Source organism: Stenella coeruleoalba, assembly GCF_951394435.1.
Source record: "Stenella coeruleoalba genome assembly, chromosome: 7".
NCBI lineage: Eukaryota > Metazoa > Chordata > Mammalia > Artiodactyla > Delphinidae > Stenella > Stenella coeruleoalba.
The window spans coordinates 121,906,293-121,923,653 of NC_137153.1; the positions used below are offsets into that span (position 1 = coordinate 121,906,293).

At 61.4% G+C, this 17,361-nt stretch overlaps 1 protein-coding gene and 1 long non-coding RNA gene across 2 annotated transcripts; both read right to left on the reverse strand.

Annotated features, from left to right (window-relative positions):
- Positions 1 to 5,363: 5,363 nt before the first annotated feature.
- LOC307189145 (epididymal-specific lipocalin-6-like) lies at positions 5,364 to 11,171 on the reverse strand. The gene is made up of 7 exons (XM_079926945.1): positions 10,990 to 11,171; positions 10,671 to 10,810; positions 7,211 to 7,281; positions 6,588 to 6,698; positions 6,132 to 6,233; positions 5,806 to 5,831; positions 5,364 to 5,631 (listed from the first exon to the last, which is right to left on the reverse strand). Exons 1-7 carry the CDS (start codon positions 11,077 to 11,079, stop codon positions 5,629 to 5,631), a joined length of 543 nt encoding a protein of 180 aa, XP_079783071.1. The 5' UTR covers positions 11,080 to 11,171; the 3' UTR covers positions 5,364 to 5,628.
- A 5,250-nt stretch (positions 11,172 to 16,421) lies between these two features.
- LOC307189427 lies at positions 16,422 to 17,361 on the reverse strand. Its single transcript, XR_013829188.1, has 4 exons — positions 17,292 to 17,361; positions 17,186 to 17,214; positions 16,911 to 16,979; positions 16,422 to 16,573 (listed from the first exon to the last, which is right to left on the reverse strand). It is a non-coding gene; the product is annotated as an uncharacterized lncRNA (long non-coding RNA).

Here is a 17,361-nt window from a genome sequence, read left to right on the forward strand (position 1 = left end):
ACAGTGTAGGGTGTCACGGGACGCGGAGGACGGTGGCAGAGACTCACTGCAGAGAAAGCACGTGGCACATTACATGGGACCCGTGGTCTATTTTGCAGCAGAAAAGGCCCAGCCGCACCTGTTTGCCGCGTAATCCAGAGGACACAGGCCGAAGGGGCCTGGCTTCGCATCCCCCGCCCGGTCAGCATGTGCCCCTCACCCCATCCCTCAGTGATCGTAAAGGACCCTGCTGGGCTACAGCCACGGGCCCCAGGTTCCACATCCTCAGAGGCCTGGGGTCCCCAAACACCACTCCACAACCAGTTGGAGGTGAAAGCCTGCAATTTGGAACAACACTCCTGCGGTCTAGGTGGACCACAAGTCGAGCCTCAAAGGGAAGAGCAGGTGGGTGGCAGCTCACTCTCACGGCAGGATGGTGTGTGCACAGGAAGCTGCGGGAGAGGAAAGAGGCAGTGAGGGGGTGGGGGACTGGCTCTCCCGGGGGCCTCGGGCACCGCAGAGGGCAAAGCCATGCAGCCCCGGCCCCCAGCCACACGGCAGAGACCTGGCCAAGGCAGCATTTGTGTTCTGGGTGCCGTGGGCTCGCACACGTGGCCGTGCATTCACGGTGGCTTTAGATCTTTAACAAGCGCCCTTGTCACCGCTCCACCTCTCTGTCCCCCACAGGAGTCAGCACCCCAGCGGGATGGGCACGGGGCCGGGAGCGGTGCTGCCCGAGCGCCTGTGGCCGCACTTTACCATCTTTCGGGAGAACTGTCACACTGCGGGCGAGCTCCAAAGCCTCACACACGTCTATGAACTTTCTCATACTCAGGAAGCTGGCCGTGCTCTGCCTGCCTGCAGTGGGGAAGCAGAGCCGCGTCATCAGCCGTGCGATGTGGCACCCGCCCCTCAGCACCGGAACGCCCGCAGGCTTTGGGACAGACAAGCAAGGTGCGTGCGCTCAGGGGCAGGCGGCTACTGGTGGGTGACAGGAAGCGTCAGCCAGGGCGGGTCCCCAGAGAGCCTTGGGAGGTGGGGTCACCATGCAGGGTCACCACGCAGGGCCCTCCAGTTCCTTCTGGCCAGTCTGGCCGCTGCCCCTCCCGCTGCATCCCTGGACGGGTCCACCCCGACGGAGACGCCCCAACACCCCCTCCCGCCCTCTCTGTACCACCCACCCAACCCGGGGCAGAACCTCTTCTTGGTTCACCTCCTGCCCCCCAATCCTGCTGTCAGCCTGGGGGCCTCTGCCTCCACATGGACAGCCCGCCCCTCCCGGCCTCTGCCTTTCTGACCCCCCTCTGCAATGGCCTCCCCACTAGCCCCTGGGGGCACCTCCCAGACCCTCCCGCATGGTCTCCAAGCAAAGGGTCCCGCATTCTGCCATCCCTCCCTCCCTCCTCCCTCCTTCCCTCCCTCCCTCCTCCCTCCCTCCATCCCTCCCTCCTTCCCTCCCTCCCTCCTCCCTCCCTCCCTCCCTCCTCCCTCCCTCCCTCCCTCCTTCCCTCCCTCCCTCCCTCCTCCTCCCTCCCTCCCTCCTCCCTCCTCCCTCCCTCCCTCCCTCCCTCCTCCCTCCCTCCTCCCTCCCTCCTCCCTCCCTCCCTCCTTCCCTCCCTCCCTCCCTTCCTCCCTCTTCCCTCCCTCCCTCCCTCCTCCCTCCCTCCCTCCTCCCTCCTCCCTCCCTCCCTCCTCCCTCCTCCCTCCCTCCTTCCCTCCTCCCTCCCTCCCTCCCTCCCTCCCTCCCTCCTCCCTCCCTCCTCCCTCCCTCCTCCCTCCCTCCCTCCCTCCTCCCTCCCTCCCTCCCTCCTTCCCTCCTTCCCTCCCTCCTCCCTCCCTCCCTCCCTCCTTCCCTCCCTCCCTCCCTCCTTCCCTCCCTCCCTCCCTTCCTCCCTCCCTCCCTCCCTCCCTCCCTCCCTCCTCCCTCCCTCCTCCCTCCCTCCTTCCCTCCCTCCTCCCTCCCTCCTCCCTCCCTCCTCCCTCCCTCCTCCCTCCCTCCTCCCTCCCTCCTTCCCTCCTCCCTCCCTCCCTCCCTCCCTCCCTCCCTCCCTCCTCCCTCCCTCCTCCCTCCCTCCTTCCCTCCCTCCCTCCCTCTGCTCACATCCTCGGCCAGCCCTACCTCCCCACGTCACCCCTCCTGCCAGGCCGCACCCCACGGGCCATGACTGGCCACTGTGGGCTACGTGTGTGTGTCCCCCAAATTCACGTGTTGAGTCCCCAACTGGGTGGTCATAGGAGGCCTTGGGAGGTGATCGGGGAAGCTGAGGTCGTGAGCGTGGGGCCCTCACGATGGAGCTGGTGCCCTTACGGGAAGAGGACGAGACCAGAGCACCGCCCCAAGCCCTGTGCGAGGACACAGCGAGAAGGCGGCCGTCTGCAAACCACCAGACCCCACAGGCTGGCGCCCTGGACTGAGGGGTGAGTGCCCATTGTGTGGCCGCTGGCCTGGGTGTCCAGCACGATGCCCGCTCGGCCCCCACTCTCTGCCCCGCACACCCGGCCACTGGACTCACTGAGGAGAAGCAGGGTCTTGGTGGCCTGGCCCGCCCGGCCCAGGCGCAGGTAGACCACGCTGTCCTTGTAGTCAGAGGTCAGAACGTGGAAGCCCGCCACCCCCTTCACTGGACGGGAAGAGAAGCACAGAGTCGCCTGCTCGCGCCTGGACGGTGGGCCCCGACCCCCTGACCCCTTCCGCCTGCACGGCGGGGGTGTCTGGAAGGGCCACAGAGTCCCCTCCACCCAGGCCCCCGGGCACACGTCTGCCACGTCGGCTCTGGGCCACGGTGGCCTGACTGCGTGTCCTGGGCGTTCATCCCCACCGGCCCATGTTCTCAGAGGAGGACAGCTGGGGCCAGTGCGGTCGGTAGCCCAAACCTGGGTCCTGGTGGCCAGGAAGCCCTGGACACCCCTCCCCTTGCTCTCCCGAGGGCCCAGCGGTTACGCACAGGTGTTCCTGAACACAGCCCTCTTCCTGTCTTTCCGCAGGATCAGCGAGTGTGCCTTGCACCCCTGTGACCTGGGGGGAGGCGGGCTGTGAGCCCCTTCTGGGATCTGCCACCCTGGGACTTTCCAGCGTGGACCCGGACCGGTCCCACAGCTCAGGGGAAACACTCCGAACACCCTGTGCCCGCTGAGCCCCTGGTGGACTGTGGGAGCCTCTCCCAAAAGCAGCCGTTTGAGTTTTAGGGGCAGAGAGCGATGGGTATTGGGGTTTCGGGGACAGTCCTTGTGGGATTTCCAGACTGACGCTCGAGCCTGGTCCCCGCCCCCACCCCCCGGCTCCCTTTCCCCTCCCTGGGCTCAGGGGTCTGCAGAGGATGTGCTGGGACCCCTGCCCTGGTCCACTCACCGGTTAAAGACAAGGACCACCCTCAGCTGGTCCATTTTGTGAACCTTCACTAAAGATGCCCCCAGCTTCCTCTTGTCTCTGGCCGGCAACAACCCCTGGGTGTCAGAGGCGACGGCAACAATGTACCAGAACCCTGAAAACTGTAGAGAGGGTGCTGGGGGCACAGGGTCTGGGCTGCCACACGGGTTCGGCCCCCACCCCAGGTCCCAGAGAACCCACAGGACAGGGGACCCTAGCCTGAGGCCCAGAGCACGTCCAACACCCACAGGGTGGCACGGCCCCTGCCTCGGGGCCCCCGCTGCCACCCCAGGCTGAGGATGCAGATGCCCGGCTGCTCTAGGGCCCGGGGCGGCACCAGGCAGGGCCCTGGGCACCGGGTGTCAGAGCTTCCTGCCCACATGGGCCTCGTGGGGGCCCCTTCCCTCCCAGCTGGCCCCCGCACCCCGTCCCACTGCTCTCCCTGCAGCAGAGCCCCTCCCAGATGCCCCCCAGTCTCCTCGGCCTGTGCCCATGGCCGCCGCCACAGGAAACTTCCACCCAGCCAGAGGCCTCATTATTCCAGGACGTGTCCTGCTCGTGCTGCCTCCGCTCTGCCCACCTGGCACCTCCGGGCCACCTCAGGCTGTGCCTGTCTGGGGGCCTCTGCTACAGCCCCTCCTCAGGGCTCCTGGCATGTGGCCCACGGCCGTCAGCTGAGTTTTGAAGCCCCAGCCTGTCCCCAAAAGAGGCCGTGGGCTGCCCCACAGGGCCAACAGAAGCCTGTGCCGGAGCCCTCTGAAAGCCCGTCCAGCGGATTCCGGTGGCTCTGCGAAGACTTCCAGGGACCCCTCTTCCTGCTGCCCCTGCCCACCCTGGCCCCAGCGCCCGGCCGGTGGGCTGGGGGCACGAGACTCACCTTGTCCCAGTTGAGGTTGTGGGGCTCCCTGGGGAGCTGCTTCTGCGCCAGGGACCCCCCAGGCAGCTCCAGTACCAGGACCAGCATGGGCAACAGCCAGCCTGGCCCCATCCTGGCCCTCCTCCCAGCTGCCCGCTGGACGCCACGCTTAAATGTCCCAGCCCACCAGCCCTGCGTGGGTGTCCGGCCAGCCTGCAGCCGCAAGCCAGCCTGGTGGGCCAATGGCAGGGAGGGAGCTTGGGGCCCTCCCTCCCCGCACGGAGGGCCAGCCCTACCCTTGGCCCTCGGAGCGGCACAGCTGCTGTCCCGGGATGCCCCAAAGATGGAGACCATGATGTTCCCCAGGTCAACTCCTGGGCCTCCGGTCACCATATGTCCCCTAGAGCCATTGCACCTGGCAGGGAGGCTCCTGGGCCTCCTGTCCTAGCCCCCCAGGGAGAGAGGCAAAGGTCGGAACGTGTCATTGAGTCACCTAAGAGGGACGAAAGTGAAGGACGTGAAGACGGGGCTCAGATGGTGCCGGCGCTGACGCGGGGGCTGCCTTCTCGATGCCCTTAGAAGGTACTGACGTGTTCGCACGTGTGCACATGCGTGTGTGTGAAGAGGGTGGCAGCCTGTGTGCACCTGACCTCACCTCAAGTGAGAGGCAGTCCCCACCCTGCTCCCAGCCCACCTCCCCTGACGGCTTGTGCTCTGCCAGGACTTCAGGACACAGGAGGACCGACAGGCTCGAGCCCTCTGGGGTCCCTGCCCCCACCCCCCATCCAAGAGCTCCAGCCAGGAAAAGCCAATCTTTCACACCCTGGGCATCCCAGCCCAGCGCCCTGCCCACTCTTCATCCAGATCACAGGGTCGTCCTCCAAACTGAGCGGACCAGCCTCCTGCCTGCCCGGAGCCCCGCCTGCCGTGAGCCCTGTGGGAGGAGCAGCCGCCTGCAGCCCAGCTTCCACCTCCGGGCCAGAGGGCCGCTGGGGAGGGACGGGGCTGCAGGCCCGCACTCTCGTGCCAGGCTGGCTCTGTGCTCTGTGCCCAGCCCTTGACAAGCCCACCCTGCCCATCCGCCTCTCCCTGCAGCCACCCGGCCCGAGGAGGCAGCTCCCTGTGGGTTCTTCTGGCTGCTCTCAGCCCAGGGCCCGAGGAGGCAGCTCCCTGTGGGCTCCTCCGGCTGCCCCCAGCCCAGGCCCCGCGCGCACACAGGCAGCTCCCTGAGGGCTCCTCCGGCTGCCCCCAGCCCAGGCCCCGCGCGCACACAGGCGAGAGGCGTGGCACAGGTTTGTGGAGCCGCTTTATTGGAATCTGCGTCGAGAGCCCCTGGGAGCAGCCGGCCCAAAGCCCAGCACTGGGAGGCTGAGCAGGGAGGGTAGCGTCTGGCCAGCCTCCTCCGGTCCCCTGGGGGCTGCAGCATTCACTGAAAACCATGAGGAACATTGGGGGACCCTGGGCTCGCCCGGAGAGGCATCGGCTCCCCCAAGCCCCCAGCCCTGCCTGGCGGCGGTGCAGCCACTGGGACGGAGGGGCCCCCAGGGCCCCCAGACTCCACCCACCACACAGGAGCTCAGGGACGCTCGGGAAGGCCGCTTACCTGGAAGGCCTTGCGTGCACAGGTGACTGGGGGAGGAAAGCGAGACGGCAGTGAGGACGGGGCGGGTCTCCCTGCCCAGCCGAGTGCCTGAGACAGACCGTGGCCGCAGAGCACCTGGGGCCCTGCCGGCCCCTGCACACAGCGCCCCCCTGCCCCCCCCATCCCCACAGGTCTGACTTTGGGCGGGGACTAGGTGACTCCTTGAAGACCCCCGAGCCCTGCCAGCCCTGAGGCCTGGAGGGTCCCCGAGCGTAGCTGAAGCCAGCAAATGGCCCCACGGTCCGTGCCCCTCAGCACACGGTGGCGTCAGGCTCGGTGACACTCACGGTCCTTCTGCAGCGTGGCCTGCTGCTGGGACGAGAAGCCCAGGCCCTTGCTCCACTTGGTGAAGAGGCCCATGGCCTTCTGGCTGGCCAGCTCCGTCCGGCCTGCAGGGGAGGTGCCCCCTGAGAGCCGGGCTGGGGGACGGGGGCGAGCAGGGGGTCCGCAGCAGGAACCAGACAGACACCTGGGACCCTGCGCTCTTCTGACCCCAAGGCCCTTTACCACATGCAGCTCCCACCCTGTCCCTCCCTCCAGGCAGGGTCACGTCTCCCACAGAGGACAAGTGCGGGGAGGGGGCGACAGGGAAGGAAGGCTTGGGGCCCCGGTGGGGATTTCATGCAGGGATGAGTGATGGAGCGGAGCGGCCGCCAGCCCGCTGGGCTCTTTCAAGGCTGGGACCCCGGGAGGACGGAGGCCCAGCACGGCAGGGAGGCCTCCGCGCCCGCGGCCGCACTCACTGTACAGCTCCACGGTGCTGAAGGCCTCGTCCTGGAGCTCCAGCTGCGTGAGCACTATGGCATGGTCCCTGAAGTTGGTGGCCAGCACCCGGTACTCCAGCACACCCAGGGCTAGGAGACAGGTGCCGCCGGGGTGGGGTCAGACCTCGTGGGGGGCCCCCCAGCTGGCCGAGAGCCTCCCAGCTCTGTCCCCCTGGTCCCTGACCCCCACCCGGCTCCGGCACACAGAGGCTTGCGGTGGCTGATGGACAGCAGGTGAGTCCCAGCTCATCCTGGGGCGCCCTCCCGCGATCCTGTCCCCACGGGGTAAGAGTGCCAGCCGCCCCGCCCCCACACAGTACAGCGGGAGGCCTGGGGTCCCAGCTGAGCCTGCCTGACACAGTCGAGTCCTCTGTCCTCAGGACTGGCGCCAAACCTCTGACAAAATGAGGACCTTTCACTTCCCGGGCGAGAACGCCACTGAAGCCTGGGGTGGAGTCGCCCCCTCCCCTTCCCCTCCTGCGTGCTGACCCTGCCTGCAGGCGCAGGGGGTCCAGGGCTGCCAGGGGCAGGACCCGGCCCCGATCACGGTCAGGGAAATGGAGCCTGCCCGGAATCCGGACCACCGTGGCCGGCATCCTTACAGGGATTCCTGAACACCCATCTGGAATTTTGTTTCGTCAGTTCCACAGCATGCAGGTGGCATCTCTCCCGCCTGGAAAGGAAGAGGGTCTGTCATCACCCAGGGTCCGTATGCAGGACGAGAGAAGACAGGTTTGGCCACCCAGACCCGGCCAGGGGCCAGCGTGGCTGCAGAGGGGATTCCGCCTCCCCCTCGGTGGCCCAAGTTAGCCAGAAACCCTGCTCTTGACCAAAGCGAACCCGTCAGGGAAATGGGCCAGCCCGGCACCTGCAGAATGCGAATCTGCTCCGTCACCTCCCCAGAGACCCGCTCTGCCAGAACCACACGGAGAAAACTTAGTTTTTTCTTGCTGCTCAGGGCAGCAAAGGAGCGTGAGACGAACAGGGCGTCTGCAGTTGTGTTCTGTTGTCGTTGTTGTTAATTAATTAATTTTTTTTTTTTAAATTTTTGGCTGCGCTGGGTCTTCGTTGCTGCGCACGGGCTTTCTCTAGATGCGGCGAGCGGGGGCTACTCTTTGTTGTGGCGCGCAGGCTTCTCACTGCAGTGGCTTCTCTTGTTGCCGAGCACGGGCTCTAGGCGTGCGGGCTTCAGTAGTTGTGGCTCGCGGGCTCAGTAGTTGTGGCTCGCAGGCTCTAGAGCGCAGGCTCAGTAGTTGTGGCCCACGGGCTTAGTTGCTCCGCGGCACATGGGCTCTTCCTGGACCAGGACTCGAACCCGTGTCCCCTGCATCGGCAGGTGGATCCTTACCACTGTGCCACCAGGGAAGCCCCAGGTCTGCAGTTTTGAATAAAGAGACTCAACACCAAAAGGGGCCAAATTCCCTAAGCCTCCAGTCCGCAAAATGAGCAGACCCACTTCTGTAAGTGCAGCAAGACCAGCTCCTGGCCCAGTTCCGTGCAAGACACAGGAATAGCAAGGAACAGCCTAAAAGGAAGTGTAACCAGCAAAAACAAGCCAGTAAACTGACAAGGCGTATTGTGGGGCCCCAAGAGGGAAAACAATGGGACTTGGCACAGAAATAGACAAATCAAGGGAACAGAATAGAAAGCCCGAAAATAAAGCAAAAAGCGGAGGAGGTTCGCGCGAGACAAGGTAGCATCTCAGTCAGTGGAGGAAGAGGAACCACTGGGTGAGTGGGGCTGGGCGACTGGCCCCTTCAGCGACGGTCCCAGCTCGTGCATCCCCAGGCTCAGCCCTGAGCCGGTCAGAGGTCAGAGGCCCTCTTAGCTCCAGGGAGACAGAAAGGCTTCTGAACACAAAACCCAGACGCTCTGAGAGAAGCCAGGTGTTTACACCTGCACAGAAACTAAAAGAGCCCTTCCTATCGACAGCTCCTCGGTGGTATAAGAAAAACGACAAAATGGGAAATATATTCGCATCTAACTTTATCGCAGACAGTGGCTAAAAAACCCTAACACTTAAGGGTTCTTGCAAGTCAATAATAACCCGCCCGAGGGAAAAGTATGCAAAAGATATGAACAGACGCTGGGCTGGGAAGGAAACACAGAAGGAACAGGTACCGAGACGTCTCACTCCCTCGTGATCAGAGAAAGAAGCAAAAACTAACGTGGGCAAGTTTGTCGCCTATAAAGACAAAAGAGAATAAAATTTTAAATGTTTCAAAAGAGGGCAGATTCCCTGGTGGCGCAGTGGTTAAGAATCTGCCTGCCAATGCAGAGGACACGGGTTTGAGCCCTGATCCGGGAAGATCCCACATGCCGCGGAGCAACTAAGCCCGTGAGCCACAACTACGGAGCCTGCGAACCGCAAGTACTGAAGCCTGTGCGCCTGGAGCCTATGCTCTGCAACTAGAGAAGCCACCACAATGAGAAGCCCGTGCACTGCGACGAAGACCCAACACAGCCAAAAATAAAATAAATAAATTTATTTTTTAAAAAAAGAGGGCAGAGACCCCAGGGACTGACACGGAACGGTATTTGGCCCTCGTGTTTAAATGACGCGCGTGTGCTTGCGTGTGCCTGAACGTCCCTGAGGAGCTGCAGCAGATCAAAACCGTGGGCCACCTGTGGGGAGGGGGCCACTGGCTGAGGTGGGGGGGGAAAGACCCCTGCTTTCCACCCCTGGGGATTCTGATTTTTCTTTTGGCTGTGCCACGTGGCTTACAAAATCTTAGTTCCCCAACCAGGGAGCGAACCCATGCCCTCGGCAGTGAAAGCGCTGAGTGCCAACCCCTGGACCGCCAGGGAATTCCCAGGGCACTCTGATTTTTTGAAACACGCAAATGTGTTTCCTATTCAAAATCCGGCAAATGAAGTTCACATTACATAACAAAATGAAACGGCTGCTTGCCTGTCCTGTAAGCCCTGGTCTGAGTGTGAGTCCTGCAGACGGGCTGGCCGAGGTCCTCAGACAGAGGCACCTTGACGGGACTCAGAGCAAGGCCACTCACCAGCCCCAACCGCAAGCAGGTTCCAGCAAGAGCGTCGGAGACCCCCCTCCCCTGTGATTGCCGTGGTCCTCTCCCCGTCCACGGCTGTTCCACAGCCCAGGGCTCTCCAGAGGCCAGGTTTCCATATGCAGATTGTTTTCCCACCAGCCTCATCAGGACTCACCGAGCCATGTGGCTTTGGGGCTGCCACCCACGCCGCATGTGACCCTGTGTTCACCCAACTCAGAGGGGCCCCCGCCCCAGCACAGACCTCCTCGGTCCTTGCACATCCTCGGCCTGGCTGGCCCAGGTGGACGGCAGCCCCACCATCTCCTGAAGGCAGTGAGCGCGCCACGGGGAGCAGGGGAGAAAGTTCCCCTCTCAGGCCGGGGTCTGCGTGGCTGTTCAGACCGCGCAGGGGCTCCAGATTCAGGGTGGAAATGCCCGTGGTGCGCCACCAGCTGGTGACTGCCTGGCCTTCCCCACGTGAAAGACGGGGACGCTAGAACGACACCTCCCCCAGCACACCATGCCCCCCGCCCCCTGCCTGGCTCCCCCCAGGTGTCCCAGGCAGCAAGGTCCCCCAGAAGCACGACCCCTCCTTCCAGCATCCCTTGCCCCCAAGGCGTGCATGGGGTCTGCTCCACTGGCCAAAAGCGGCCAAGGCTCAGCCTGACTCCACAAGTCCTGTCTGGTAAATGGCCTCAGTGACCACGTCTTCTGGGGGATTCATTTTCCGACAGAACCAGGGGCTCCCAGCCACAGATGCACGGACCCACCTTAAGTAGCAGCTCAGGAGGGCCTTAAGCAAAGGAGAGGCCTCTCCTGCTGACCAGAGACCCTGCCGAGCTACCCAAGGGCCTGGAACAGCAGGCGGGGAGGTCAGAAGCTGTGCCCGGCCCTGGTGGAGAAGGCGTGAGTCCCACCCAGGGGCGCCCCAGCCAGGAGTCCAGGGATGCAGAGCCCAGACGCCAGGCAGAGGGTGGCTCTCAGAGCAGAGCCCAGCGCGGGGGAGGGGGGGGGCGGGGGAGGGGAGGGCGGGGCCCGCCGTCCAGACCCCAGCCCCACGCACCGGCTCCGGGAGGACAGCACCTTCAGAGTGTTCTCTGGCGTGAGGGTCAGCATGACCCCCTCGATGTTCTTCGTGGCCTTGTCCACCACAAAGTCCTTCTCGCCCGAGGCCACGGCGAGAATGTACCAGGACCCCAGGAGCTGACGGAGGAGGAACGGGTGAGGGGGCCTGTCCCTCCAGCCCCGGCCCATCCTCTTGATCTGGGGGCCCTGACGCAGGCTAGCCCATCCACCCACAGCCCCCGTGGTCTGGGCTGGCACTGGGGGAGCCCAGAGGCCGTGCGGCCCCAAGGCACGTGCTGGCACAAGAGGGCTGTCACCTGCCGAGGGTCCAGCCTCCCCAGCCACACGGCCCGGGCCCTGGGCACCAAGACCAAAGCCAGAAGGGCGGCCAGCAGCACGCCCCTCATCCTCGCAGAGGCCTGCACACCAGCACACCTGCGCGGGGGTGAGCGAGCCCTCCAGCCCCTGGAAGCCTCTTTAAAGGCTCGGAATGCACTGCTGTGGGCGGCCGCTAACGCCGGGCACCATCCTGGCCTCTCCTCGAGACGTGGCAAAAGTACCGGGGCGGTGGGGGAGGGGAGGCGGGGGGGGGGGAGGCGGGGGGAGGCGGGGGGGGGGCGGGGGGATTAATCCTCCAGACGGGCCGGAGAGGGGGCCGTGGGCCCTGAGGAGCGTGTGCGAAGCCCCTCCTACGTAGACACATTCGTGCCATCCCCGCTTCTCTCACTTGGAAGGTTCCAGAAGGAGCATCCCACCCTCAGCCGCACCATCCCCTCCCCTCCCCTCCCCTCCCCTCCCCTCCCCTCCTCTCCGGGGAGCCAACAGTCTCTGGCTCAGTCTGGGCGGGCCAGGGACCCTGCCCTTGAACCCAGGCCAAGGACATGTCTGAGGAGAGCGTCAAGAACAAGCCGCCCCTCCAGAAGCTGCAGCTGTGCATAGCTTTTGTTTTCATCCTTAAAAGTATGAAAAGTCCCCGCGCAGCTCTTTGGAAAGCTCCCACCTCCTCCCGGCCCAGCAATCCTCCTGCTCTGCGGGCTGCGGGCTGCGGGCTCCTGCCCCATCACGGCAACACCCAGCGGAACACCCTGTTCCTTCCGCCCTCCGCTCGCCCGTCTGGACCTGCCCACTCTCTGGCAGCCTCACCCTGCTGCCTCCTACCCCTGCTCACCATGACCCTGGCCAGGCCCCCAAGGCCGCATGGGAGCTCTCCCTGGGCCTGGGCTGCCCGCCCTGGGTCATCGGAGACCCTGCCTGGGAGTGAAGGGCAGGGGGCTCGGCAGGATCTGTCTGAGCCCCCGAAACCCAGGCGGAAGTAACTGGGAAGATGCCTCGCCGGGGCGGGGGACCCTGCACGCCACAGCTCCCAGACCCCTCTGCTGGTTGGCTTCCAGGGGTGCTGTGGACACAGAACAGGCAGGGTTTGGAAGGTGAGGACAGATGAAGCCATCTGTCCTGCCGGGCCTTCCCAGGAGGGACCTCGGCCAAGCCAGCACCCCAGCCCTGCTTGGGAAAGGGGATGAAAGTAAGCCCGCTGCACACAGACTTGCAGCTAAGCCTTGCCCTGCCTCAGAGCCCAGAGAGCCTCAAGCCTGAGCTTGGTTGGGGGTGGTCCCTGACCACCTCCTCCCAGATGCCTGACGGAAGAAAATGACAATAAAAGACAGAAACATCATCCCGACCTTGACATTAACCTCGTTCGTTATTTTTTCAAGTTCAGTTTCCTAAAAAAAATACTTGAGAGACGAAGACAATGTGAGTGAGAAGCAGCAGGAAAAACAGACGCCAGAAGAGACCCATGGGCGATGCTTCCTACGCGGGAATTAAAGGCAGGCTGTTTAGCCCGTTGGGGCTGAAATAACAGAAAACCATAGGCCGGCAGCTTGTAAACGACAGACATTTATTTCTCATAGTTCTAACTTTCTTTTTTTTTTTTTTTGCGGTGCGCGGGCCTCTCACTGTTGCGGCCTCTCCCGTTGCGGAGCACAGGCTCCGGACGCGCAGGCTCAGTGGCCATGGCTCACGGGCACACCCGCTCCGCGGCATGTGGGATCCTCCCGGACCGGGGCACGAACCCGCGTCCCCTGCATCGGCAGGCGGACCCCCAACCACTGCGCCACCAGGGAAGCCCTATAACTGTACTCTTGATAACACAGAGCAAAACATGCACAAAATTGATTGGTCACAGAGAAGGCATCGATGAGTGCCACAAAGTAGAAATATTACAAACGTTCTCTGACCAAAATACAATAAAACTGGGACTTCCCAGGCAGTCCCGGGGTTAAGACTCTGTGCTTCCCATGCAGGGCATGTGGGTTCGATCCCTGATCGGGGAACTAAGATCCCACATGCCGTGCAGCGTGGCCAAAAAAACCCCCAAAACAAAACAAAATACAATAAAACTAGATTTTTTTTAACTTTCTATTTTAAAAAATACTATTGGATGAAAGGAAAAATACAAACTGAAATTACAGAATTTATTTAAAATAAATATAAAAATACCATGTAATTCAGGGTCAGAGGAAACATCATAACCTTAAACACACCATTAAAAATAAAAGAATGAGGGGCTTCCCTGGTGGCGCAGTGGTTGAGAGTCTGCCTGCCGATGCAGGGGCACGGGTTCATACCCCGGTCCGGGAGGATCCCACGTGCCACGGAGCGGCTGGACCCGTGAGCCATGGCCGCTGAGCCTGCGCATCCGGAGACTGTGCTCCGCAACGGGAGAGGCCACAACAGTGAGAGGCCCATGTACCGCAAAAAACAAACAACAACAACATAAAATTAAAAAAATAAAAGAATGAAACTAAATGCATTAAATTCCCAACTCTAAGAGCTAGACAAAGAACAAAATAAACCGTAGGATGTCACGAGGAAGGAAATAATAATGATAAAAGCGGGAAATAATAGACTATAGAGAACAGCAGATATAATTAATGAACCAAAGTCCTCATCCTTGGAAAAATGAACAGAATTTTTCTGTTAATTTGCAGAATTATTAACAAAATCATTAGTATTCTTTTTAAAAATAACAGAATTAACTAACGTGAAGAAGAAAAGATGGAGAGACCATAAATACATGAAGTAAGAAGTGACAAAAGGGGGAAGTGACCTTTGGGACGGAAGAAAAAGATGCTTCATCAACAGAAAGTACTCTGCTGACCTCTAAGCAAATCACTTTGAAGTCCTCAATGACATGGATAATGTTACAGGAAAATTCAGTTTGCCAAAATTTACCCTGTTAGACAAAGAGCTAGATCTATAGATAGATAGTAGATAGATGATAGATGATAGATAGATAGATAGATAGATAGATAGATAGATGGATGGATGATAGAGATAAAACAGAAGCTATGAGGAAGGACTGGACTAATGGATGGCAGAATGGTACCCACGCGTGAATAGACGGGACAGTGGAGCAGATAGATAGATGGATGATAGAGATAAAACAGAAGCTATGAGGAAGGACTGGACTAATGGATGGCAGAATGGTGCCCACGCGTGAACAGACGGGACAGTGGAGCAGATAGATAGATGGATGATAGAGATAAAACAGAAGCTATGAGGAAGGACTGGACTAATGGATGGCAGAATGGTGCCCACGCGTGAACAGACGGGACAGTGGAGCAGATAGATAGATGGATGATAGAGATAAAACAGAAGCTATGAGGAAGGACTGGACTAATGGATGGCAGAATGGTGCCCACGCGTGAACAGACGGGACAGTGGAGCAGATAGATAGATGGATGATAGAGATAAAACAGAAGCTATGAGGAAGGACTGGACTAATGGATGGCAGAATGGTGCCCACGCGTGAACAGACGGGACAGTGGAGCAGATAGATAGATGGATGATAGAGATAAAACAGAAGCTATGAGGAAGGACTGGACTAATGGATGGCAGAATGGTGCCCACGCGTGAACAGACGGGACAGTGGAGCAGATAGATAGATGGATGATAGAGATAAAACAGAAGCTATGAGGAAGGACTGGACTAATGGATGGCAGAATGGTGCCCACGCGTGAACAGACGGGACAGTGGAGCAGATAGATAGATGGATGATAGAGATAAAACAGAAGCTATGAGGAAGGACTGGACTAATGGATGGCAGAATGGTGCCCACGCGTGAACAGACGGGACAGTGGAGCAGATAGATAGATGGATGATAGAGATAAAACAGAAGCTATGAGGAAGGACTGGACTAATGGATGGCAGAATGGTACCCACGCGTGAACAGACGGGACAGTGGAGCAGAGTACAAGTTCAGAATGCAAAGGCTGCTTTAGTTAGACCTTCACCTTCCAAATCCAGCTCTGGCCCTTCTCAGGATCACTTTTTATTAACTTCTTTTTTTTTAACCAGAGGTCGTATTTTCCCGTTTCTTTGTATGTGTAGTAACTTCTGTGCTCGACGTTACTGATGCCGCAGGTGGAAGCCCTGGTCTCCATTATCACCCTCTGATTTGTGTCCCCCCCAACCCAGTTCCCGTACTAAAGCCCGCAGGGCCCGATGTGGCCGTATTGGGCATTAGGGCCTTTTAGGGGGTGATAAGTTTAAGTGAGGTCATAAGGGTATGACCCTGATCCGGTAGGGCTAGCGCCCTCGGAAGAGGGAAGGACACCGTGTGTGTGCAGAGAAGAGGCCAGCGGGGGACGCAGCGGGAAGGCCACCGTCCACAAGCCAACAAGGGGGTCTCACCAGACTCCAGCCCTCTCAGCACCCTGATCTCAGGCTTCCAGCCTCCAGGAACCTGAGAAAGTGAACTGTTGTTTCTGCACCACGCCCAGCAGGGTTCTGTGTTACGGAACCAAGCAGACATCCTAGAATCTTCTATGGGGAATTCCCCTGAGGCAGACGACCATGCTCCCTCGAGCTCTGGCCTGACAGATCTGGGGAAAAGTCCAAATGTTCCCCAAGCACCTCAAATGTGTCAGAATTCGGTCTCCGAGCATCTCCCCTGTGGGTCTGTTGGGACGGTTCAGGATTTGCTAAGGAGAGTCCCAGGTGGGTCCTCCCTCAGGGCTGGTCTTTACTCCTGCAGGGCTTACTGGTGGCTGGCTGGACGCCTGAGGGTCAGCAGGGTCTCTCCTCTCTGGCTGGATCAGCACCCCAGCCCCCCAGCCGTGCTTGGAAGCCCGGTCACGCTGCTCTGCACGTGGGTAGGGGGCTGACACCCGCCCACATTCTCTACCCTGCCCCAGCCAATGGAAGGAGAGGGGGAATCACACATCACAGTGCAGATCCTGGGGTGAGAGAATGCAGGGTGACCCCAGGCACTGACGAGGCTGGGCTGACCTGCGGGTGCGAGCCAGGGGGGGCCGGAGGGCAGCCGTGGTTGAGGGCCTTGGACCCAGTGCCCGTGGATTTGAGTTCGGGGCAGTAGGGAGCCATGGGAGAAGGTAGACAGGCGCCGGCTGTGGTCACCTTTCATTTGAGAGGAGCTCTGCTCAGGGAGCCCGGCCTGGGGCTGCCTCTGGCTCTCAGGGACCAGAGGAGACCCTAGGAGTGTGGCAGATGGCGTCTCGTCCCCCTACCCCCGCACCACCCCCAGGGCAGCCTGGCCTGCGGCCGACTCAGCCCCCTGCAGGGGGAGGTCCAGCCAGGGGTGGGCCAGACGTGGTCACAGTAAACCCAGGCCACCTGAGAGTTGGGTTTGCTGTCCTTTTTAGGGCAGTCACAGAAAACACACCCCGCCACCCCCACCTGTCACCCCTCGGCCCCAGGAAAGACTTGGGGCAGCGGGTTTGGCAGTAGAGTTTATTCAGAGCAGGTGCAGGTGGGCCCCCCAGGGCTGGGCGGCCAGGGGAGCCCGGGTGGGTGGGGCTCCCAGCATCCCGGATGGGGGCGGGGGCTCCCCTAGTTCAGCTCCTGTGACACAGAAGGCCTGGGCCTCAGTTTCTCTACCTGCAAAGCAGGGTAATTGTCCCAACCTCTCGGGGCCGTTGAGACAGAGGGGGTCGTGCAGCTGACGTGTTAGCCCAGTGGGGGACCCGGGGAGCCCAAGAAGGAGCCCACAGGGCCTGCGCCTGCCCCCCCCCCCCGCAGGACCCTGCTGGATGGAAATGGGGGACGAGGGCCAGCCTCCGCCCCTCCCCCGCCCAGCCCTGCCCTCCCCTCCCAGCCTCCAGGGTCCCCTTCTGGCAGCCTGGTGTCACCACCCCGGAGGCCCAGGAACTAGAGCGAGCCGGGGCTCCCCTCAGGCCAGGACTCGGGTGGGGCTCAGACCGGGGAAAAGGCTTACCTCCCGGTAGGACAGGACAGCGTGAGGGGCTGCAGGACAGGTGCCCGGACCGCACTCTCAGCGCAGCCTCTGTGACCAGAGGATGAGCTGGCCCAGAGCAGACTGCTGACGGCCTCGACCCTCAGGCAGCCCCTTACGGCTCGGCCCACTGTCTGCCTCTGCTCTGTCTGCCCCAGACAGTCCCACCGCCCCTCGGACCCCAGACTCCTCTTCCAGGTGTGATGGGAAGGCCTGGTGGACGGAGCCCCAGCCTCAGAGTGGGGGCAGGAACTCACCACCTAGCGCAGCAAGTTCACGTAGGTCACTGTGGAGAAGAGAAGATGGTGACGCGGGGAGATGGGTGCCAGAAGAGAGGCCTGCCCCGGGGGCCCGGACACTCACAGTCCCTGGAGAGCAGCTGCACATCCCCTGCTGACAGCCCGTGCTCCACGGCCTTTACGGGGAACCTGTC